This window comes from Ciconia boyciana, chromosome 3 (assembly GCF_034638445.1).
Source record: "Ciconia boyciana chromosome 3, ASM3463844v1, whole genome shotgun sequence".
Classification (NCBI taxonomy): domain Eukaryota; kingdom Metazoa; phylum Chordata; class Aves; order Ciconiiformes; family Ciconiidae; genus Ciconia; species Ciconia boyciana.
This window is the reverse complement of record NC_132936.1, coordinates 64,780,669-64,806,409: the sequence shown is the minus strand read 5'-3', so window position 1 is coordinate 64,806,409 and position 25,741 is coordinate 64,780,669. Positions and strand designations below refer to the sequence as shown.

Sequence of the window (25,741 nt, the reverse complement as noted above, 5' to 3'; positions counted from 1 at the left end):
GGGAGGGTGGAATATATAATGAACTAAAAACAGGTAGTAGAGATTTAAAATGTAGATAGTAAAGATAGGAATAGTCTCTACAGTTATACAGAATTATCTCCTAAAGGCAATTTTCTTCACAAACCAGGTTGTGATTACTTTTTCTGAGCGGCAGGGAAAAGAGTCCTTAGCATTGTCTAAAATATTGACCACTAGTCTCAATTGCTCTTAGTCACTAATTCACAATGCAAATGGCCATACGCCAATTAACTTATGTATTTCCATTTTTCTACCTTAACAAAAGAGCTTAGAGTCATAATAATATTAATCTATTGCACAGCAGATGCTTATTGTTTCCAGAGTGTGTAAATCTTAAGAAACAGTAGAATACGGATGCTGGTTTACATATTGTGAATATTTAAAATAAGTGGACTAACCCTTTAATGAACATTAACATATACTTTAAGTTGTTTTAAATGGCTATACCTAATATTGCTCAAGCCAGTGCATTTTATTGTCTTGAATTTTACTTTATGCAGAAGCACAGATAAATATGTTGATGGAGACTTCTTAAATAGCATGAACAAACATAGATATATGTTATAGCTGTTCATGTGCGCTCCCAATGTAGTTGTTTCCAAAACCGACTAATACTTCAAGATGATCCTCAGGTACAGGATATTAATTATGCAAGGGAAGTATAGTAAAAAAGAGGTACATTTTTATTGTCTTTCAACAGTCAATGAAACCAATGAGAAAATGAAGATTTTTAGGGGGAAAAGACCATAAAAATGCTAGTGGACCACAAATGAAATTGATTTTCCTGTAAGAAAATCTTTTAAAATCCTAAATTCCTTCCTTGTCATTTTGGAGGCCTCGAGTTCTTCTACTGAGAGAGTTGTTTTCAGTGAAATGTGAAAGATTTACTCACCTATTTCATCTTTTCCCATTGGTTATAAAGTGTGAAGATAGGTGCTCATGTTCATAGCTCCTAACTACCGGTTTAATTTTACTTTTGAATAATAGAAAATCTGTACTTAAAAAGATCTATTCATTAATGGATTGTGCTGGAAGCACAAAACCTTTTTTTTCTGTGTTGGTTTCATATACACAATATATATGCTTTTCTGTACTTATGTTATTGGTACAGGTTATTGGTACAGGTTATTGGTACATTGCATCGTTAACAACTGCCTGGAATACAGAGATCCTTCATTTTTGTCCAGCAGATGGTTACGTATTCCTGAGGGTTATGTTGGCAGTTTTTCAGTCTTCTCATTCTCACACTTTCCTGTCACCTTTTGCTGTGTATTTAGTGCTTCTTAAAGCAAAATGCAGAATTCCCATTACAGTGAAGTCCCTACAGGCAGCATGTGTAAAGCTCTGTTAGCAATCTTTTTAACCATGTAACTGGTGTATGTGCATGGTGTATTAACTTGATAAGGTTATAGATGATGTCTTGTGATATGGACAGTGTAGTAACATGGATACAATGCAGCACTTTCTTCCTTTTACAAGACAATTTAATTATCTACGTCTTGGTAGAAACAGTGGAAAACTGGGGTATCCACCTGTGTGATTTATGGGCAGTAGCAGTAATACTGCAGATCTTTCCTGACTTTTAAATCTTTTTGTATCCAGATATATTTGCAGAAATAGCTGTAAGTGATTTCTTAATACTTCAAATAAGTCATATTCACTACTATGCCTTTTAAACATGCCTATTAATTTTAACAGATGGGTTCTGTATACTCTCAAATATATACGTTTGAGTATGTTTTGGCTTTTCTTCAAGTGCATACTTTCACATGTATATAGGCTTTCATGAAGCCCCAGTCCATGTTCTGCTATTTAACTTCCTCACTTCACTCAAGATCAGTTATCTCATTGTCACTGAGGCAGGACTGCCTTTGTCTCCAACCAGTTCTGCCTTATTTGTTATTAGCATGCTCCGAATTGCTTGTAGCCTGTGCTTTTGTCTCTCGAGCAGATTTTGAGGTGGTTAAAAATCTCCATGAGAGTCAGGGCCTGTGATTGTGAGACTTCTTGCTCTGTTTAAAGAAGGCTTTATCCACTTCCTCTTCTTGACCAGGCAGTCTGTAGCAGGTGCCCCCCACAATGTCTGTATTTTTGGCCTCTCTTCCAATTCCGACCCATATGCTCTTGACAAACCTGTCACCTGCTCTGTAACTCAAATGCGCACATTTGAGCCTCTCTTCCCTTCCATACAGCACTCTCCATTCTTGTCTTCCCTATCAGTCCTTCCTAAAGAGCCTGTCTACACAGTCCCTTGCAACACTCCAGTCAAACAGTAAGAAACATGAATTTATGAATATTTAATGTGAAGGAAAAATTCATGAAACACTGAAAATATGGTTCAATGCCATTTATCATTCTAATATAGGCCCTTCCCTCAGCAACACTATTTTGTGAAAGCAAACTTGAGTTACTTGGAAACCACTTGGGTTCATGTGTCCTTGAATATTTCATAGTGTGATAGCAAAGATGCTGCTTCTTATTTCAGTCTTTCCTCTGTTCTACAGTGTTTGAGAGACTTATGTTGAGCATCCCTTTCTGATTATTTAATTAATTTTGTAAAAAAGGTGAACTGTTATCTTTATGAATGGACTCCATATAGAGTGAAACAGTCTGCTAGTGATTGGTTTTCTGCATGCTCGGCTGCTGTAACTTCTAATTGTAAACTACTCTATCTCCATATCGGGACCTTCCTTGTCTCCTTAAAGAGTATGTTCAGTTATGGGGTTTTTTTTTACCCCTGATCTTGAGTTTTACATGTGATGCTTAGATATCCTAACTTACTTTGTTCTAAATTAAATAATTCATTGTGTAATCATCAAATACAGAGCTTCAGCACCTTTCTCAAACACAGAATGTTCTTTATCTGAGATGAGTAAAGACAAGATCATGGTATCATCGAGGTGGGAAGGCACCTCTGGAGACCATGTAGCCCAACCCTCCTGCTCAAAGCAGTTTCACTTAGAGCAGGGTGCTCAGGACCATGTCCATTGGGTTTCAAATATCTCTAAGGATGGAGACTCCACAACATCTCTGGACAACCTATTACAATATTTGACCGTTCTCACAGTAAAGTGGTTTTTTTCTTATGTTTAAATGGTATTTTGTGTATTTCAGTCTGCATTGGTGCATGGGATTATTCCTTCCCAAATGCAGGACTTTGCATTTCCCTTTGTTGAACTTTGTGAGGTTCTTGTTGGCCCATTTCTGCAGCCTGTCAAGGTCCCTCTGAATGGCAGCACATCCCTGTGGTGTATCAGCCTCTCCTCCCAGTTTTTTATCATCTGCAAACTTGCTGAGGGTGCTCTTAGTCCCATCATCCAGGTCATTAATGGAGATGTTAAACAGTGTGAGCCCCAGTATCAAGCCCTGGAGTGCACCACTAGTGACCGGTCTCCAGTTAGATTTCATGCGAGTGGTTACAAACCTCTGATCCCTGCAGCTCAGCCAATTTTCAGTCCGCTGCACCTGCTTGCACAGTCCATACTTCATCAGTTTGTCTACAAGAATGTTATGGGAGACAGTGTTGAAAGTCTTGCTAAATTCAAGGTTAACAACATCTACTGCTTTCCCATCAGTGCTATGGATTGCTGTGCAAGACATATATTTACAGTTTTGTCAAGAGTATGGTTAGGATTACTAGAAAAAGTAATTAATTTTGACAAATAGTAATTAACGAAGTAGATACCACAAAGCAGGTACAAGACATGGATGAACTTATTTCATATGCGTTATGTATAAAGCACTTCATTAGAGAGATTTCTTAAAATTTAACAAAATTAATTTAAGTTTAAGAAAACGTGTGGTGTGTGCCTTCCTCTCACAAAGATTGTGTTAAATTTGAGAGGAAGGCATGGAACTTAGGTTTTATTACTGCCCATCTTGATAGCCTGTCAGTTGGAACTTTTAATTGAGAGTGTAACTCATTTTGCCATATCAGGGGTTTTTTTTGTCTGCCTCAGTAAAGCTGCAGCTGTGCTGATAGCTATTTAAATCATTTGAAAAGTTTGCTAGATGTGTGTCTTTGGAGAAACCCCTTTGAGTTTTACCTTTGTAATTTGGTTTCATGAAGTCTTATGGCTGGTCCTATTTTTCACTCTATTCAAATTTCTCCATGTTGTGTATATATAGCAGATTATTCTTACTTGATTATTGTTTAGTACGCTTTAGGGAATCTGTCCCTAAAAGTATGTAATGTTGAAGCTTGCTGGACTGCTTTTCTTCTTTCTTTTCTTTTTCTTATTACCAAAAACAAACAAACAAAAAATTGTCTAAGACCTGTCTTTGATAGTCAGAATTGAGGTTTTACCTTCGTTGTGCTGTATAGCTCTGCTTATGCTCATGCTTCACTGCCAATTTTATCATACCCATCCTGTGGTGCTACTCTGCAGCACTGCACTGTAGCATTATCCAGGACTTTGTCTTAGACATTCCTCTTTTCCTTGTCATGTTCTCACCTTTGTACCTTCTTCCAGGATAACCCATTTCCTAGTTGTTACTTTTTAACAGGTAAGGAAGTAGCAAGAGCTACAGCTTTCAATTACCCGTTCTCTGAGAGACATTAAAATCCGCTCTGGTTTTGGTTGCCGTCCCTTCTTAAGATTTTGAGCATCTTTGGACAGTGAAATCACCTTCCTATACTCTCAGACACTGTTTTGCAGATCCATGGCATGCCAGAAGGAAATGGCCTGCATTTTTAGGCTTTATTCAACAGTGGCTCTTCAGTAACTCCCACTGTGTTCAAGGCATGTTTTCTAAAATAAGTTTTTGGTTTCAAGTAATTGTGCTTAGCAGTGACCCTAATTGTTAACTGTGTGGGAGACTGAAGCTCAACTATAAATACTACACAGATCTTTTCACTAAAATTTTGACTTCAATAAAAACAGTTAATTAAACTTGCTCTTAAAAATTAATTACGTATGTGCTAGAAACATGATGGTTCTTGTATCTTTAAAAAAGCCTCAAAAACAGAAAACAACACTTTGGCAGGGTTGAGAACAATTAGAAATTTTCTCTCTGTTAACACAACTGACAGTCAAAAGTGTTTTCCACCTATATAAAATGAAAGCTTCAAAGCACTCTTTCTCACTTTCTGAAGATATTAACAAAACTGACTTTGCATTTAAGTCCTTCGTTATATTTGATAGCCTATTTAAAACTTCTTTTTTCAGTCTCAAGCAAACAGTGAAATAGGTTTCTACATAAAGATATCAAAAATATTTATGCATCAACTAAATGCTCTTAAAATACTATTTTGATTCCTGTTCTTTTAGAAGCAGAAAAACGAGGTACATCAAGTAGCAAAATTCACATTTTTGCAGAGATACTGCAGAAACACTGTCAAAAGTTACATCCTCATATGTATGTTGTTATTGTTGATTACGTTTTTTCAATATTTCATACTTTCTCCCCAACTCTATAACATCTATCTTCAGTACTACTACAGTCCTGGAGGACTTTAATGTTTTTGTTTCTTTGTTTTGGGGGTATTTATTTTGCTTCTGACATAACTGTGTGCTGCTCAAGGAATAATGTGTGTAGAAAGCTAGTTCAGTGTGGCCTTACTCTTTTCACCTCTTATTAAGAAACTGTTAGGGGGAAAAAAAGACTCATGCAAACTATCATCAACAATGTATCAAATGAGCAATTGAATTCAGTTTTACTAATCAAATAGCTTAGTTTTCTAATTTGAGAATAAACAGTAATGAAATATCCTGAAGAGACTGAAGAGAGATTAAAAAAGGTGACAGAGTATACATTAATTGAAGGTTGCATATATGTGTACTATATAGTCCAAGTATAACATGAAATACCATATTTGTAGTATATCTCTGGCTACATTTGGGTACAGGTTTGTGGCATTTCCAAAGAGGACTGAAAGAACTGATTGACAGACAGAAGATGGCTAAGAAAGCATGCAGTACAGCCAGCAGCATTGCCTGCTTTCCCACATTGCTGTGCTGAAGCTAGATAATGCTGACCTTGGGGGACCATTTTTGTTTAGTGGGAGTGCCAGTAGGAGTGCCAGTTGGAGAAATCTGTTTACTGGATCCAATCCATGCAGGCAAATTGAATGGCACACAGATCACTGAATACATACTTTTTTTTTTTATCCTAACATATTACTGTAAATACTGTATTTTATCAAATTTTACAGTAGGATTGAAATCTCTTCCTATACATTTTTTAAGAGAAATAGCTTGACTGTGTGCAAAAGACTTCTTGTAGAGAATATAAACATAAGAAAAGAACTCTCAGTTTGTCTTGAAAGAATCTGGGTATATCCTTTCCCTGTTAAACTGTAATGTGTGTTGCTTCATTAGCTCACCCAACAGCTTCATTTAGATTTGCTGTAATGGGGAAAGCAATTAAGCCTGCAGGGCTGCACAGATCAGAGCTAAGGAAATGGTGTAGCAATTTGCCATAATGTCTAAGTCACTTTGAAATATTTCTTTTTAGCCCCACATCTTCTTAAAATTGGGGCAGGAGCATATTGTGGTGAAGAGTACCAAATACACACCTAAAAGTGGTTCAGTACCCACACTATTAGTTGAAAGTGGTTTGAGTGTAATACAAGCTGCTAGGAGGAATAGGTGATGATGGAAACAAATTTTCATTACTTTTATATATGAGAATGCTTTCAAAAGGGAAGTAGGTAATGTTTAATAATCTCACAAAGACAGTCTCTCAATTTCATTAGTATTGGTGAGTCTGCTGGGCTTTTTTGTGTGTGTGTGTGTGATATTGATTAAGAAAATAATGAAGTGACATTATGAGGCCTGCACAAAAGGGTTTTAGTAGTTTTTTCCCTGGTGGCCTGATATGTTTATCTTTTCCTGTTTATCCTTACTACTACAGAGGGAGAAATCTAGGTTTCCTGTTCACTATGGGATAGTCCTAATGGCCTGTATGTGATCAGGCAGTCTAATGGGGGAAATATCTTTGATTAGTAGTCTACTACCAGTTGTCTTTAAGTCTTAAACTGTATAGAAATACAGAACACTATTAGTATGTCCTGTAGAGGTGCTGCCAAAATAGAAAGTGGTCTAAGAATACATGAGAAGAAATGCTTGCAGAATGGTTAGCTTCCTGCAAGCTACAGTCTGTTTGTAGTAGATTATGTCATGTGTTTGAAAAGGGTGAATGTGCATTAAGATGAAAGAAATATGTGCCCAATACTTGTCTCTCACTTCTCAGTTGTTTCTATATTTTTATATAATTTGCTGTTTTCCTGCTCTGTCATATATTTGAAGAACTGATCCTGCCTGACACATTTTTCAGAAATTTAACCTTTTAAAAATTTTCAAGAGAATTCTTCTAACATTTTTATGGGAGTGGAATTTTTTTGAAATGTGGCCTTTTCATTTAATTATTCTAATGGAACAGTGGTTCTAAACAATTGAAAATTTTGCCTATAATTTTCTTTTGCATTCCTAAATGTAGAAATATGAATCGCTTTTTGTTATTCTAACAAGTATCTAATTGCAACTTTGCAGAATTCTCACATTTTGCTGTAATTTGTAGAACTCAATTACTTCTAACTCTTTGATTGGATTAAGTATGTATGTTTTCCTTCTTTTGGAAACTGAATTACTTAAACACCCCCACCACCACCCAGTTTGGATAACAGTTTTCAAATATTATTGTTATGAGAGAGTGCAGAAAACTAGAACTTTTTAAGTTAATAAACTTGGTTTATTTTAGTCCCTGGGTTTTTTTAGTATATTGTTCTGGTTTTTTATTTTCTCCTATTAACCAAAGATAATACCTTTACATTCATTACAAGGCTTTATTTTAACTATAAAGCATTGCATAGTCACAGAGAAATTATGATAATGGATTGTTTTAGATCCAATTACCAGATTTTCTCTTTATTTTTCAAAAGAGGGTCAGAGAACTGAGTAGAGACAACGTACCAGCTAAACACCACAGATCAGATCTTCAGCAAGTGTGAACTGACTTAACTACACTGAAGTTAGGTAAAAATCTTTTTACCAAAAGCAGAAGAACATTAGGTCTAAAATGTTTTTTATATATGTCTGTGTGCTAATTTGAATGGGAAGTCCCCTGGTGAAAATGATCATTCATTTTAAGATATTCGTGTATCTCATTTTTACTTAGGGGAAAAGTATAAGAGAGAAGGGAGAAAGAATATAAAACTTTACTATTGTTCACTCATAGCAGAATGGAAGAACTGAAAAATTCAACTTAAATATTTTTCTCAGTTAACTTTCTTTTAAAACAATAGAAACATCCATCACAAGATTATTTTTTTTTTAATGACTTTCTGGTTCCTTTATAAGCTATTTTGCTATACCATTTATATTTTGAAGAGACTGCATCTGACTTTCTTCAGTGCAAATAGATTATGAAGACTCGGTTGTCACCTGCAGCCAACCTGTGCATGTACTTCCCTGATCTTATTCCTTTTGCTCAGTCACTAGAGCCATCTCTGGGATGTTCCACCTTGCAGCTGCCCTTGGCAGTAAATAAAAATTAAGAGTACCAGGATACAATCATGCCCTCACCGTGGCTTACAGGCAGCTCGGGCAATTCTGCAGAGGAAGGAACTTCCTCAGAGCTCTGTGGCCTTACTGTGCCGTCAACATCAGTTGCCAATGTCAGAGTTTTGGCTCAAGGCACAAATACAGTTTTAAGCTGAATGTTTACATTTATAAAATGAATAGTAAAAATTATTTTTTAATTTTAAAACAAAAGGTGTATAAATAGATTCATCTAACCACAAAAATGTTCCAACAGAATAGTAAAGACATAGAGACAAAACCATTAACATTAATGACAATCTAGTTCTTCTATTTTAAAAGGTTGGTTATCCAGTTTCCTCTATCTGATTGATAAGATATTATAAATGTCAGAAGAGTTTGTATTTTCTGGTTAAACTTGCTAGAATTGTTTATGCTGAGATCAAAGATACACGTTCCTTTTTTATATATGTTCTTTTTTCATGTTTCTTCTAGGCAAGTTAATTAAAATATTTAACTAAAAATTACACTAAATGCAGAGCACAATAACAGCAATCTTTGAAGATTCCAAAAACTTTATCAAAAGAACACCATTTATATTTACTTGAAATTGGTGTATGTTAGGGTAATTACTGCTGTGCCTTCAGGCTAAAGGAAGTACTCTCGGCCAAATTATACAAGGGTGTGGATTAAATGAAGCATTACTCTCTGTTTGGCAGCAGTGGATATAGATTTCAAAATCAGGGTGTGACGTAGTACTGTGGAAAGACTCTGCCAAAAGTGATTTGGCCTGAGTGTGCCCTTACTTTCTCAATTATGTGAATCCTAAAACAACCAAATCTAATTAATTCCTAAGTAGAGAGGTCCTGTTAACTGTTTTCAGTCTGAGCTTGTCTGTAATTTTTGAGCTATTGAGCCACAAGACAGCAAGTGTTGACAGAGTGCATGCTTAAATGCAATTCTAGCTGGTTTCAGAGTTGAAAACAGTTCTTCTGCCCAAGGACTGTGCAGTAAAGTATCAATTCCCTGTCTAGCAGAAAGTTCAGGTCAGCAAGGATGCTCTCTGTACAGCAATAAGCATGAGTGAATAGGACGAGGAAATTCATCCCTCCTTGTACTGCTCCAATCCTTCTGTTCCTGTCATTTCAAGAGGAGCTGGGAGGATGTGCAAAAGAGCCAGTAGCATCCATGGTGCACAGGAGGGAGGCATCTCCCTTTCCCAAGAAGAGGCCTAGGTCCTTTGACTTCATTCCTGGTTTTGACAAGTGAGCAAAAACCAAGTACATTAAAAAAAAAAAAATCCATATTTTTAAGATACATTATCCATTGGTTTTTGGTATACATACATACTCTTTCAACTGTTTTAAAAACCCTTTGCTTATTTTGTAGATAGATTTTTATCTGTGTGAAACAACTGAACTTTCATGGATTTATATGCAACTGTTGTTACCCTCCTTGCCGAAGCACCACGTTCAGTGAGAGCTTCCCTCACATGATTCATTCTACTAATTTAACACCTTTTAAATTAACTTTGGATATCTGTGGTCCATATTATGCTCTGCAATAGACTGTGGTACCAATGTAGCTTGATACTGATCATGTTGGTCCTATAGAAACTAATGATAGAGGATGGTGGCTTGGGAAAGCATTAAGAAAGCAGAAGGCTTGTACAGAGAAGTGAAGGCCTCTGTGGGTGTTTAACTTACACGTTGCTATTGTCACACAACCTAGTGACTCGGTATTATGTACAGAGCTGGCCTTAACGTGCTGCTTTGATCCAGATGAAATGAGAGCTTCACTGGAGCCTGCCTCCTCACTGTTAGCTTGATTTCTTGCTCACTGGAGGTTGTAAGGAACAGTGACTCATTGCTTGTTGGCTTCAAATGAGGTGGTAGAATTGCCTTAAAACTCCTCTACTCCTGAAAGCTTGTATTTGGGTGTTTTCTGCAACCGTATGGCATGCTACAGTGAAGGAACAGATTGCACAGGTTCCTTCATCATCTTTTCCCCTCACAATTAGGGCTCAGTTTCTTCAGTTTTCACTTTTTTGGCCAGAGAAAAAAGACCTGAATGACACATAGGCATATTCAAAAAACTCTTTAGAGTCTATCCTGCTCACTTGACCCCAGACTTTGCTCTGGCGTGCTGGGCAGTGCTTCTGCACAAGACTCTTACTCAGACTGCGTAGCAGATAGTATTTGAAACTGTATATCTCATCTGAAGATTGATTCCAACATATTGCATCTGTATGCCTGTAGATATCACATCCCCTTTTCCTATCCTGTCAATACCTTCTGTTTTGAAGAGAGGGCCACCATCTCTACTTAAGCTGTCTATGCTAGCTTCTGGTGCCTCATTGATTGGTTTTTTTTTCCAGATTAGTTGAAGGGTGTTGCAGTGACATATGTTGAAACAGGTCTTTCTGGAATCCATCCAGAGCCTGACTAGTCAAAGGAAGCAGACTGCTGCAGCTAATATGCCAAAGAATAAAATACAGAAAATTGGAGTTTACTTAGTAATATAGGTTGAGCATCTTTTGGTGTGATAAATTGCCTAGTAGCAGAAAATGTTTTGAGAATTCTTTCACCGAACTTCTGGTTGTCACTATCCACCAGTAGAGCATAAGAAGCAATTTTCCCTAGCTTTTTTTTTTCTAGCAAGGACTATAACTGCTAAGATTCACTTTGTAAGATGTCATATTTTGTACTATTTTCAGGTGAAGATCGTAAATAGGCTCTGTTTTCCTACTCCTTGCATCTTTGAATTTTCATTTATGGATAACCACATTTAAGCAGAGTTCACATCTCTAATAAAAAAGGATGGTCTTGTTCTTGAAGTAGTATTTTTTTAGGCTGTCTCAATTCAGAGGAGGTATCAGTGAGGTCTGTCACCTCCTCTACTTGTTCAGGAGAATCTGTTGTAACAGAACTCTTGATAATTTCTGTATGGTGCATGTTGCTAGTTGAAGAACACTTGTGAACCAGAATATGCTTATTTTTTGCATATCCTCCACCTAAGACCCAAGGAAAAATCTGTCTAGAACAGATTGCTTTTCAGCTCTTTGTCAAGTGATAAGTCAAGCTTTCTACCAGGGTATCCTGTACTAGAAGGCGACCCTTAATGGCCAAGTCACCTTTTTTTACTTTCTCCAAAGTAGTGTAAGATTTGGTATCCACATATTTTTATAACCACGGTAACTTCTGCTAGAGTACTTGCATGGTGGCTGAAGGCTGAGAGTATAGCAATAGTGATACTTTCTAAAAAGCATTCTAAAAATCCACTGCCATAAAAGTAGTAGCAGGTTGCTATTGCATTCTAGAAAACTTTGCAGACCTTGTAGGTGAAGGAAACTGAAAAATCAACATCACTGAAATCTGTGCCCAACTGGATCTGCAATGTGTTGCTTTAATGTTGGACTTAACTTTTCAGTATATTTTCCTCTGTAACGGATGATACCAATATTAGTCTCAAGCGCGTTGTCATATATTATTTACAAGGAAGTGTATTCAGATTTTGTTACCAAAGTTGCTACAGGCCATTATTTTATTTCCATATACAGTTGGAAAAGTATTAGAACTTACTTATTCATACATGTTCTAATCACTGTTATGTAGAAAAACTCTTCTTAGAGTAGTTTGTTCATAAATTGTCTGGAAACTTGAAAGTGCGCATGCACAAAAACTCACATGTGGTAGGTCGGCTTCACCACACACACATTCTCATGAAATATCTGACCAACCTAGTTTCTGAATTACAAAATGGAAAGTAAACTTGGGAATGTATTTTAAAGACATAGCCTTCTATTTCTGAAAAGACAGTAAGTGTATCTGCTATGAACTAATTTTTTCATACTCTCTTCATTTTAGACCATATTAAAATTCTTATATAATGGTTTCCTGAGTTAGTGTCTGCCAATGGTCCTGCATTTTTCAGGTTTAATAATGTATGAATTGTTTGGCAATGTCATGGAATTTTCTGCTAATATTTTCTCAAAATTAATATTCAGTACTGGCTGAAAGTGCTAATTTATTGGAGAAAGTAGGCTAGGTACAAACTAGTGGCTATTCTGCTCATGATAAAGACCTGAAATATCAAGCTGACTTATTTTTTCCAGCATATTGCATGTGATGTTGCTGATACTATTTTTCCTTGAATGCAAATATTAGAAAAATCGTACATATGTTCTTCAAGCAGTTACAAGATTTCTTTTTTTTTAATCAAGATTTTATCTGATTTGACATTGTGAGGCTACTGGCTGATATAGAAACTCAGTAGTTCATGCAGTAACTGGCTATTTTTTCTTAGCTGAGAAGACTTTGCATTGGAAAAATATTAATGGCTGATTTTGAAAATAATTTGTGGTATCCTAAGCGTGTATTCTTTCTTACAGCTTTCCATTTGTAGAGCAACAGCCTAATTTGGTTTCAGTAACTGTGGGTAACTAGCCATTGCTGATTTTCAGTTGTGGGAGGAACCATGCAAAGTAAATTTCCTTCCTTGCATAACTTTCATTCTTTGTCTTTTATCCCTAGTCAAGTATGTTTTCTAAAGACATGAGTGGACCTCCTGAGGTCAGTTGATACTTGACTTTGAGAGTTACAGGTAGACTTAAATTCTATTTAACTGTATTACATAGAAATTAACTGTATTAATAAATAGAGTTTAACTGTACCACATATTTTTAGGAAATAGATTAGCATAAATCCTGCTTAAGAGCTCCATTTTCTCTGATTCAGGGAGGGTAAGTTAACACAGAAGCAAAAATATTACCAAACCCAGAATACAAAATAAGTTTCTTAACAAATTTCATTTAGTTTGTTTGCTTTTAAATAGTCCTGGTGAGCTTAGCAAAACTAATAATGACTTTCTCAGGATATCTGCAGCACTAGAAGAAAAATAGCTCTTATTAATACAAAGTATGCGTCAGTCTGCATTTTCCTTACATCTTTTTTTAATCTGCTATCTAGAACTTGTAAATAATATTGCCAATCTGATTTCAGAATGCTGATGGTATCTGTGCAGGCTTATTGATGTTTGCTGTAGAGTCACTTTCTGTTCTCTACATTGTAGAAAGAAACAACTGGATACTATAACCCCTGCTCATTTTCAGTTGTATCTAATGCTATTATGATGTAACATTAGAGGTTGTCATAAATTAGCACGTTCCTGATTAGCATGAATTCAATAAATGTTCTTTACTTCAAAAGAATGCTTGGGACACGTGCTACTACTTGCATTGTTTATATATGGTACTGTAGAAACTTAACATTTGCAAGAAAAATGTAAGATGATGATTTGATAAGATTACTCAGAAATAATTAGGTGGGTGTGTAGGCTGCTAAATGTATTTGATTTTAATCTCTAATTAAAAAGTTGGATTTTTTAATTGTTTTTGTGATGCAATAGTTTTTACTTCATTATACCTTTTGTAAATAGGGGCCAAATTCTGCCTGTTCATTGTGCCTAAGTACAGGATAAATGTATTGGTATGAAACTGTTCTCTTCAAAGCCAGTGACAGACTATCTCCATAGTTCCTTCTGGAGGACTATTCTAAGATTCAGAGCAAATACATGTTTGTGCCCTTGTACACCTTGAACCAGGAATGAAAATTATGGCTAACCCTGAATGAATATCTCTCTGCATTCTTTTGGCTGATGGTAGATATAATTATGTTGTGGGTTATGGCATTGCCAGAAGCATAGTGGTGTTTTTGTGTTAGTGCTGTCTGATTCTGAGGTCTTTTATATGAGGATTGGAATGAGTTGATGTTACAGTGAAGGTATTTCTTGTGGATCTATAGGTGTGAATTCAAGCCTTGCTCCATTCCACTGTTCCAGTGTTCACTTAGCTCTGCTGCAAGGGTGTACTTGGTCATTTGTGCCGGGGAATCAGAGACAACCAGATGCAGTAGCTAGAGATAACTGTAGCAGTCCTTGGATAAGAAAGTTACTGTGTTTAAGCACACTAGAGGAGTTATCTTTCTCAGTTTAGGAAGACTGTGACTGACTCATGGTTTGAGAAACCAGAGTTCCTCTAATACCTGGAGTTGGGGCATCACTGGAAAAATCACGTGCTGGTGTGAAAGAAGCTGCAGCAATATGTGTGGAACTGCATGGTACTGAATTGTGTAACTCCCTATAGTTACTTTTCTAGATAACTGTTTCTAACACCAACATTTAGTAAACAATTGGTTAAAAAGGTAAATATAGCATACATTTTTATTGAAAGCTTGTCCTTCTGTGCAGACTCTTCCATATAGTGTAGTATTTTGAATGGCAACCACAGCCTGATCTATTGACTTCAGTTCTCAAGTTTCTTTTATTTTGTTAGTTTACAAGTTTTCATTGTGTTAATGGGGACGGGGAAGGGAAACAGAAAGAAGTTATGCTTTTCCACCTATCAGCACAGCTTTGTTTTGGCTTAATTGGAGGGGGGAGGTTGTGGGGCAGGACAGGAGTTGTCCTCCTGTCCATGTCACTTTGCATTCAGTCGTGATGCATCACAGCACTTTTGTATATACACTTAAACATAGCATGTGAGAACTGTCTATTTTGAGAATATACATTTTAAGTGGCTTGCAAGATACGGGCTCTCAAGAGAATTAACCATTTCCTTTGGCATCGTATTAGTTACAAAGAGAATGCTGTTTTAGAAAGAATGCTAAAAGTACTCTGTTCCTTGTCTCACTTTGACCTGCTTTTGAATGTAGCTTTCTTGCTCTACTTTCAGCCAAATGTGTTCCAAAGTAGTTTTAAAAGCTATGATACAGATTAAACTTCATTAAAACAGTTGTCAATACACTTTGGTCCTATGCATTCTCCTGTTCAGTTTGGAATATGTTCAAAATCATAGGTGCTAGACTAAGTTATGTAGAGCAGAATTTGAAGTGGGTTTTCACCTACACCATTGGATATTAGTAAAACATCTGTTGCTGGTAAAACAAAAAGGCACACATGTTAAGTGGGTGCATCCATTCCTTTTGTTTTATGTGAATTGCATCTGAAAATGTTTGCAGTGGGTTTTGAAAGTATTTGTGATCCTGTATTTAACTAAAGGAAAACAGGTTCTTATCCAATATATAAACAATCTTTTTATTTAATGAGTTCTGTTTGATCTATTAAAGCATAATTTTTGTGAGGATAAAGCCTTTGAGGGAAGATTAACATATATTTAGATATATATTTAGATCATTACAAAATGATCTTCTTTCTCTTATATTTAGCTTGAAAAATAAAATTACAGAAAGAACTGAATGATACTGCTCTGAAACATTTTACTTTTAAAAAACCTCAAAACTTTAATTTGAAGTCTAAAGTAGAGATTATACTGCATACTAAAAGATCTTTTGGTCACAAAGGTCGTACTTTTGAATAGGTAACTGTGCTGAAAACATAATTCTGTTTATTGGGAACAGTTTTAAAGCCACAGAAGATGAGTAGGAAAAGGACTGAGCTGATATACACGTATTCATCTCATATGTGAGTTGACTTTTTTTCCAGTGTTTGTTGTTTATTTGGGTGTATTTTCACTATGCCAAGTTGCAAGAAGCCACAATATAAATTATAAGAAGAATGTCTGCAATAAGAAATACCATTTCCTAGAGGCATACTTTATTTTCGTGTCTTTCAGGATTTGTTTGTGGGGTTTTTAGACATTAACAATTAGTATAAACTTAAAGTAAAACTCAATTAAAAATAGAATAATGTGGAACTGGAATAGGTAAGATATTTTTTTCTCTCTGTGTGCTTTAGAGGGGTTCATTACAGAAATGTCTGAATATTAACTTTTTTTCAATTTTCTTAGTTATTTGTTCGTTGGTGTTCTGTGATTTTTCTGAGGATCTTCCAGGATAAACTTTTGGATTATTTCATTAAATGTAGATTCCACGAGACTGGAATCCTTGGAGATTTATGATGCACAAATACCTTTATTAATTAACAGAACTAATTTATCAAGAGCATTTTGCAAAGGGAGAAAGAGCCTTCTTTTGAAAAGTTAATTAAAACATAAATTCTGTAATGAATGCTCTCTCCGCCTCTATTAAAAGAGGAATCTTTCACATAAACGTTTAATGTTAGGTGATTGTAGGCACTCCAGTAGGATAATAGTGGAATTATGTGACTCCCTAGAAGGACTTTTTTCCCCTGTTTTGGCTCTTTTGCTATTAATATAAAACAGTTGAAGATGATGTTATTTAATATGAAGTGTTCTTAATTATTACAAGTGCTATTTTTGGGCGTTGTTGCTGTTATCATATAAATTTCTGTATAAGTCTAATCTGTTTGGAAGTGAACTCATCTACTTCCTGTGTATTTCAGCCCAGCTATTTAGAATTTGATCGAGTCACACTAATGTGCTTATCTAGAGCAGAGGGTAGTTTTTTAGTGAAAGAATGCAATAAAACTGGGAACTTGGTAGTACAGACATGCATTTTGGACAGGAGGACAACTACTTGGTTTTTGTCGTCTTCTTTTCTCTTTAGTTGCAATTATACTGGCAGAGAATATATTGCCAGAAGTGACTCAGGGGAACTAAGGATAGACTTTCAGTTCACTGTTCAAATTGTACAGGAAACTAATGCAGTATCAGAGTCGCTCTCAAGGCAGACAGTTATGTTGTTTTTCAAAAGATACCAATTCTTTGGCAGGCATTTACCTAAATCAGTACATGCTTGGACTCACAAAATAATCATAGTGAGAGGATTATGTGGACCATAAAGAAGAGCTGTCCTGCTGTTAAATTGTCAGTGTGAAAATTCTTGAGAAAAAGCAATAGCATCTATCATTTTGAGACTTCTAACATTGCATTTAGACATTAGCAGTAGGTTCTTCTCGAAACAATTTATTCTTCTCATGTAAAATTCCATATAAAGGAGACCACTGAAGAATCAATGCAGAGTAATAGGGAATACAGTAGTTCAAATATTAATACTTTCATAGGGAAGATTAGCTTCTCAAGACATACAGGGTTTTGAAGGTGAAGACAGGAGATTCTGTCTTCAGAAAGGAAGTAGATTGTTGGAGAGTTCAAGTAAACCCTCTGAATCAATAAAAATGCTTCTCCATTACTGATTCTGAAGCTTCCTTAAGATAAGACAGTCTTGATTAACCTGGGTGTTGTTTTTTTTCAGGTTTGACCTTACAAGGCATTTAATGACCTTTATATAAGCTCAGGCTAAGTGAGAGTCCCAACAGGTCATGGTGTCCTGTAAACTTCATTTTTGGATTAAGTGGAAATGTCCTTCTGCAATCCTGACCTCAGTTTCAGTACCTCACTATAGTAGTTGAAAAGTTTGCACAGCCTGGATCAGAGATAACCAAAGCAAGTACTGCTGAGGCTGCTAGTCACGCCTGCTCAGTGTCATTTACATGCTTCATCAAGCATGGAACCACGTCAAGCCAATAGCTGTGTAAAATTGCTTTAAAAATCTACTGCATCATTTGAGAAAGAAGGGATGGATATTCCTTTGCTTGCTGAATGGACCTTGGTTTCTGAATGAGAAAGATTTGAACAGTTTATTATTATTTTTTTTAGTATGACTGTTCTGAATGTACGAGCTACTAAAGGAATGCTTGATAACTGAAAATAACTAATGGATAACACTAAAGACTAGTTTGGGGTAACCAATAGGCATGATCAGTATGAACAAATAGCATTGGCTCTGTGGCGCGTAGAATATTTGGACCCAAGTGTGCTGTGGTCTGTTTAGTGTTTACACCTCAAGCAAAGTAATAAGAATTTCCTGCTTGTTTCGGAAGAAGGCTCTAGTCACAGAAAATGCTAAGTTAAAACCAGTGCCAGCTGCTAGAATTCACTCCCTATATCTTTGAATTACACATCTGTCTCTTTCCTATGCTTGCAGCAGAACAGGTCTGCACTGCCCTTTGTTCAGGCTTAATTGGGAATAGCGGTCCATAAAGTTTTCACCTAACACGCAGCTGAATATAGAGACTGCTCAGGAGTACTCACATACATAAACATACAGTCCAGAAGTACTTGGAGGTAATACATCTTTTCCTTAGGAGAACAAGAAAGTCAATGATATTACTGATAAAAATACAGATTTTTTTTTTTTTAATTAAAATTTGAAGATTTTTCCAAACAAGCAATTGCTTTCGTCATGTATTTTGTACAGCTTTTATCTTAGAATGGGTTTGTGTGAACTGGCACAACACTACAATGCTCAAATTGAAAATCCTATGGTAGAATACTTAGCTATCTAAAGAAAAAATATTTTATCATGCAAATATTTTATTGGTCTTGAGGGGTTTTTTTGTTGTTTTTTTCTTTTATTCAAAGCTGATAGGACACTTATATGTAATAGTATATCCATATGTAGTATCATATCTGTAGCAGCTTGTTTTGTAACTGTATGATTATGTAAATAACAATATTCATAGGAGTAATATCCCCACTGACTTTTGGTGTTAGTGCTGAACAAATGTTTTAGCAAATAGCTTATTTTAAAATAAGCTAAGCTTCAGGTCTACAGTCTTTGAGTATTTGAATTCAGAATATGGTTTCTATTTTCAGAAGAGGAAGGAGATGAAAAGAGATGGAAAAAAGTAATAAAAATTGAAGTAAGCCTTTCAAAATGAAGTATTTCAGAATTTATACAAGCTTTTTTGAAATTAAGATCACAATTTTTTTAATTCATACACAAAATTGAAAAATCAATTATTGCACTTATTTAGGATTCTTACAAGTACAAAATTATTCACGTGCAGATCTGCAGGACCATGGTTTAACTATGATTGTTTGAGCTTGCAGCTTTTCTTATATTTAGAAATATCTAAATATCTTAATGATTAAGCATTTATGAGTAAATCTCCTGTGAAAGTCTAAACCACCAGGCTTTAGAAAGTATACTGTAGGTGGAGTTGTGCAAGCTTCCTCGTGGAGCTGTGCCAGTACATGGGAATCTCAGTCTGAAGAGTCCTCTTTATTCAGATACTGGACTCCTCAAGAGTAGGCTTTTGGAGTGGCAAATGAAAATGAGTTTCCAGAACTTATTCCTCTCTGAAAACAAAACTTGTTTCAAATCTAGTGTCTCACAGAGAAAATCCAGTGAGCTTAACTCTGTGTTGTCTGGCATCTCTATACTTGAGAAACCGTTCTCCAACAAAGCAGTAGCATTTTTCACTGTCGTGTTCAACAATTTTCAGATTTTTGTATCTTATCTTTTTAAGATGTTTTCTTAAGTATACAGCTAGGAGACCAATAACAAAAAGATAAATCCATAGATGATGAAAGGATTTTCCTGAGCTTAGTAGTTAACATAATAGTTTGAAAAGAAAAGAATTTACAACTACTTGGTCAAATGCAGTATGTAGAGAGTGAATAAAATAAACAGCAAGATGTGTTGTGATAGAAACTCAGATGATCAAAGGGAACTACTGAATAGGCATAGTTATTCTTTCAGATAAAATAAGGAAGTAATTCCTTTGAGAGTTTTTGTGATCGTTTCTGTTGGAAAACTTTGTATGCATTACTCAGAAATTCAATGAAGAGAAAAGCAATACAGCCTAGATAATAGTGTCAGCTTTGAGCACGAGGTGGCATGTGGACATAGCTTGAGCTATTTCTCCAAATCATTTGAATGGAAATATTGGATTAGTTAACCTTGTGTCAGGTCTGTTAGTTAAATAAACCCTCCAACTGTTCCTGACTGAAGGATGCATAGTTGTGACTGAAAGATGCTGCTGCTTTTCATTAGAATTTTGTCAAACATATCCTGCTAATATAATGATTTTAAAATAAAATGGTTTATTCGTTGGAAAAGGATAACAAGCAGAAAATTCACAGCCTTTTCTTTTCACAGGGTGTTTCAGCCCAGTAGGAAATCCTCTTAGCCTAACGCTATTGGGTAGACTACAGACGGTAAGGAATTCTGTCTTTGCATTTATTTTTTTTAAAATTGATGTTTAACTATAAAATGTCATTATTCACGAGTTCTCATTGTAGAGAGGGGTTTTTTTATCCTGTCTTTGTTCATGAAAGAGGTATCTTCAAGCAAATAAAGTATAAATTGTTCAGTCATTATTTTAATGTTCTTCATCACAGCAAGCTCTATAAATATTTACAGGATCAACTGTTTTGGAAAATACTAAATAGCAGCTAATTTAAAATATTTTTTTCTGAGAGGGTAAAATTAAGGTTTTGAATATTTCTGTTACTTTTTCTCTTATAAATGCAGTAATATATGTTATAAGTGCAGGTAAACTGAGTAATTTATATCAAGAAAGCATATTTACAAATGACAAAATAGTTGAAGAGGTTTTGAATAATTTCAGGAGCTGGAGTATTTCACATGCTTCTGAATTTATCTTTTTTCCCTTTTTTCTTTTCTTTCTTTTTTTTATCCCTGTAGGCTTTACTGCAGCAGCTGTGTTTGCATTTCTGTTTTCTGTTTGTACATTGCAGGTTTCAATAAAGTGCAGCCTGGCACAGTTTTGTTTTTTTTTCCTCTAGGCAGATTATAGATTCCCATGCTCATTAAATATTGAAGGACTGTAATCAAATAAGAATTGTAGTCATCTGAAGCCTAAGGAAGTAACTTCACAGTGTCTACAGACAGATTAATTAAGACCAAAGAAGAGTACCTTATTCTTAACAATTAATACTTCCAGAATCATATTAATTTAGCTATTAATACTGTCCTTGTACTTCTGTTTCCCGTAGACTAAATTTGTACAGTTAGGTGTCCTGAGCTAGGAGTGTGTTGACAATTAATTGGACCAGAGAACAAGAACAGAAATACAACAGTGCTAACAATATTCAATTATTTTATGTTATGTCTCAGCTTATTTAGCATTTCATTTAAAACTTCAGTTACTGGGGTAAAGAGATTGCATGACTTCCTTAGGGAAGGAGAGGATTAAGTAAATTTCTAACCCTTGGGTTCATAAGGAAAAATGAAAACAATGGAGCAACTATAAAAGCTCAGATTGATTCTGTAAAATTTTTAAATGTTTTAAAAATTATCTCACTTTTAAGCCAGTCGTAGGTTTTTTGAGCAATAGAAGTTCATTTCTTATTTTGTCACCTTTAAAAACAAAAAAAACAAAAAAACCCAAACAACCATAAAACAAAAACAACAACAAAAACCCAAAAGGTAACAGTCTCAGAACCTAGGCTATTATACACTTAGGCACAGATTTACTGAACAGACAAGAGAAGCTTTAACACTCATTCCCTGTGTCTTTACTGGTGTGTTTGCACAGGTAACACTCCCAGTTTCTCTTCCATTCTGGCAGATAGCACGTGTAGGGAGGTGGCGTGGGGAGAAGCAGTGGCACTGTGCAGCATCCAAGAAATAGATGTTTGTCCTTCATGTCACTGAGTCTGTCACTCTAATGAGAAAAGGAGGGAAGGGTGGCTTTGGCCCTGTATGCACACACACTGGGGTTCGCCCCAATATGTGTAGTGTCTGCCCAAGATTAATCTTAGGCAAGTTTATTTTCCAAGTGTAGTTATTAATTCTTAATGACTAATTAGAAGTGGGACTTAATCTGTATATTTTTTCTGTTACAATGAAGAATGTGTTTACATATAAGGAAGAAGTGTATGAAACCACCAGTAGACTTTATATTTTTATGTCTTTAAACTTTGATATTGTGGTATTTTAAATATATTTGTTCAGTAGCAGAAATGCTGAAATTTTTACAGAAAAGGCAGTAATAACACATCACTTGTTCTTACTCAGTGCTGCTTCTCCTAAGGTAATGAATGCTATCTAATGCCCAAATCCTGTTGGCCGCTATACATCTGCGTGAATAAAAGCAAAACCTCCATTACCACAATCACTGAAAATGCCCAATTAAAAAGAAGGCATAAACATTTTAATTAGTGCTGTTATCATGAATTGGTGATACTTGATACAGCAACTTATTTATCAATTTACACTTACCTGCAATGCTCTCTTTTGTATATTAGTGTCTTAAAACATATTTTGTTTGGTTTTGTGTTAGAAATGTCAAGGCTATCTAAGTGGGTTAGTCGTGGATAACCAGCGTGATATTCCATGGTCTAGAACTCTGCATCAACTGCTGGATCTGTTTATCTTCTTCTGAGGATGTTCCTTACGCTGAAAAGTTCTAACAGTTTTGTTCAACCAAAATCAGTGTGACACGGCAGGCTTTTTCAGCAAGCATTTTGTTCCTGTTTCTCACAGATGGTCTGCCTCCCAAAAAGACCAACTCCACAGCATATAACTATAGCCCCACGTCTGTTCTGATGCAAGAAGAGGATTAACTAGTTTCCATCTTGCATTAAAAAAAGGAGACATTAATATTGTGTTAAGAACGATGTATTCATACACTTCAGTATGTCTGTCGCTTTTTCGGAATCCTGAAAATGTGACTTAAGCTTGTGACAGAACATTAAAAAATGGTGTTTCTAAACTGAAAGGCCAGTAGTTCTTGCTGGGTGTTACTTGCAGTGTAACTGGTAGTTGGCACTATTTGAGAAATGGCATGGCACACCAGAGACAGCTCTTGCTGCCTTGCTGTAGCTACGTTTGTGGTAGGCAGCTATGGCAATTTCCCTGTCCCGCTGGAGGTAGGGGGTGTGTGCAGCCTATGACATACTCAGAGTATCTCTTTAAGAGGAAACTCTTTGGATTGTTGTTGCCTTAAAAGTTTAACACAGTGTCTGAGAACATTCAACATAGTCTCAGGATGACTCATGGGTTTTAGCTTGTTATTTCCAAACAGCTCACTCTTTTCAAGCTCTTCTTACATTGAGTGTTTGGGAGCACATAAATACTTTATTAAAAAGAGAGAGAGACAGATTGAGACACAATAATGGGGCAATATGAGTACCTGAACTAGATACCTAAATAATACTGCTAATAATTCTGATGAATCATGTTTGAGCAACAGGAGGCACTCCCATCCCATAGGCTAAGCACATTGCCTGCACAGTTCTCTTAACCTTGAGAATGGAAAATGAGAATTAGCTGAAACCTGTAAGGCAGTGCTAACTACCAGTAGACCACTGAACAAGCCACGTACTCTGAACTGCAGCTCCACCCATCTTTGTTCAAAATTTGTTTATTAAATCAGGAAGTTACATTCCCCCCCCCGCCATGTATGTACATAATTATTCAGAACTCTTTAGGTGGTAGGCTTAGATGTTCTGGTAGGTGATAAGAACTGAGGGCAACTATTCGCTTTTATACTGTGTTCATCCCTATGTACTGCGTGTGTCCGTAACTACTGTGGCAACACCGAAAAAATCTGGAGACTGGGTGGGACCTCAGTGTTCAGGGTAGTCAGTGATTTTTTTCCCACATGGGATAAGCCTAGCTAAGTTAGGAAAACAATGCTGAGGGCAAGAATCTCTGTTCCAGAGAATGCCATTTATTCTGCTGAGGATTGCAGTAATGATGTTCCTTGGATCACCCTAATTAAAAAAAATAAAAAAAATACTAAAAAAAGGAACAATACATTTTAGATATATGTTCTAAAAAAGCAAAAGAAGAGAAAGAAGAGAAAAAAGTTCATGCAAAAGACAGTTAAAGGAGGGGCTGTGAAATACAAAAAAGGTGAAGTATGTTGGATAGAAATTCTCAAATTTAATTGTTGTTTATAATGTGGTACAATCTGTTGTGGGTGGAAATGTTGTTTACTTCACAAAGCTTGCATTTGATTCTTCTGTTTTAATTGCTGTGTAATATTTCTATTCTGTATTGTAGTTTGTATCCTTTGACACACACAAAATCTAGGGGAAACTGGTTTTCCCGCTGTGAAAACAGGCCATTGAAAAAAATTAAGTAACACCAGCAAAGGACTTCCATCTCTTCCTTTGTTCTAATTTGTTGTTCCTCTGCTAATTTTAATAATTTTTCTGTTTTAAATCTTCTTTCAGCTGAAGAATTCTATTGCTTGATATAAATCAAATTTTGTAGGTACAGGCACATCCTCCTTATTGCATTATATACCTGCTATTCCTTTTGACTTCGTTGGAAGTCTGAAGAATAAGGGGTAAAGATAGAACAATTAGAATTAAATGGAAAGTATTGGTTATTAAGACCAACCTGAAATTCTCTATTATATGAAAGTGGCATCTTTTGCATACTGGTTCAGAGGTAAATTTCACTGCAACAACTTCTTAAACACCTACTGTAGTGTTTGCAATGCAAACAAGCTTAGACTGCACAGTCATCAATCCTCTGTCTTCCCCCATGTTGTCTTTAGTGTAGTGTACATACTTGAAAAACTTAATATCTTTTTCTGGATATCTACATAGCCAATATTACTCAGTGTTGCTTAACATCACTTCTGCTTTTTCTTTTTTTAAAAAAGTATTTTATTACAGATAATTCTTACTGTTTTACAGTAGACATGAAAATACTCAAAATAATAGTTTATCGAAATACTTCATATTAAAGCTTTAAAATATTTCTTCTTCTAGAATGATGACTGCCTGACTGCACTGGGGGTGAGAGGAGGAAGCAGTTGTCCACTCGGGCAAGAGACAGTAAGTGTTATGTAATTTTTTGCAGTATCTTGTATACCTGTTACACTGTATCTGTGCTTTTGAAAGCACATTCTTCTTTTTAGCATGATCCCAAGGATTTTTTTTGCTACTCTAGATTTTGTGATTCTTACAAGCATGTTCATAACCACCATAACCACATTACTGCTGTTTTTATATCACTCTTGAAAAATAATTTCGTAAAATTTTGATGAATATAGATTTATTTTTTTTTGCTTGATCTTGGACCCAGACAGAATTTAACACATCTGAATGTCACACCAGAAGAAATTCCATTGCTTTGGGCATAATTCTGAGTGTTTTACATTCTTCGTTGGTCCTGAGGTGCATTTCCTGTATCCCCTTATACTCATTTTCTGATCATATGTCTCCAGAGAATATAATGGCAATTTCCACGTTTCTTTTAAATTGTCAGGCTTGCTCAACCAGTTGTATTACAGCACACACTGGTGTTTTAATTTTTTTTATTTCTGGGAGACAGACAGTGGAACTTGTTTGATGGGTTTGAACTGTTTGTTGGCAGTGTTTCCATGTTACTAAATTTTTTGTAATTTTTTCCAAAAACCAAAACATTTACACTAGAACCATCCTACAAAAGACACTGCAAAAAGAAGTATTTGTTGCTCTGCCTTTCATTGTTTTTCATGCTGCCAAGTAATTAGTGTTACATTCCTTTTTTTTTTTTAACCTTAAGTGACCTCATGATTTTCGTAGTGCTATCACAAAGGAAACTGTTGCCACT

The 25,741-nt window shown here is 35.6% G+C and overlaps 1 protein-coding gene across 8 annotated transcripts in view; it reads left to right on the top strand.

Annotated features, from left to right (window-relative positions):
- The window catches only part of AHI1 (Abelson helper integration site 1), a 100,371-nt gene that overhangs the window by 54,645 nt on the left and 19,985 nt on the right, over positions 1 to 25,741 (top strand). For all 8 annotated transcript variants that reach the window (XM_072855911.1, XM_072855910.1, XM_072855909.1 and 5 more), the window contains 2 exons: positions 20,321 to 20,379; positions 24,916 to 24,981. In XM_072855911.1, the coding sequence (XP_072712012.1) occupies positions 20,321 to 20,379; positions 24,916 to 24,981 (125 nt within the window). The remainder of the gene's footprint in view (positions 1 to 20,320; positions 20,380 to 24,915; positions 24,982 to 25,741) is intronic.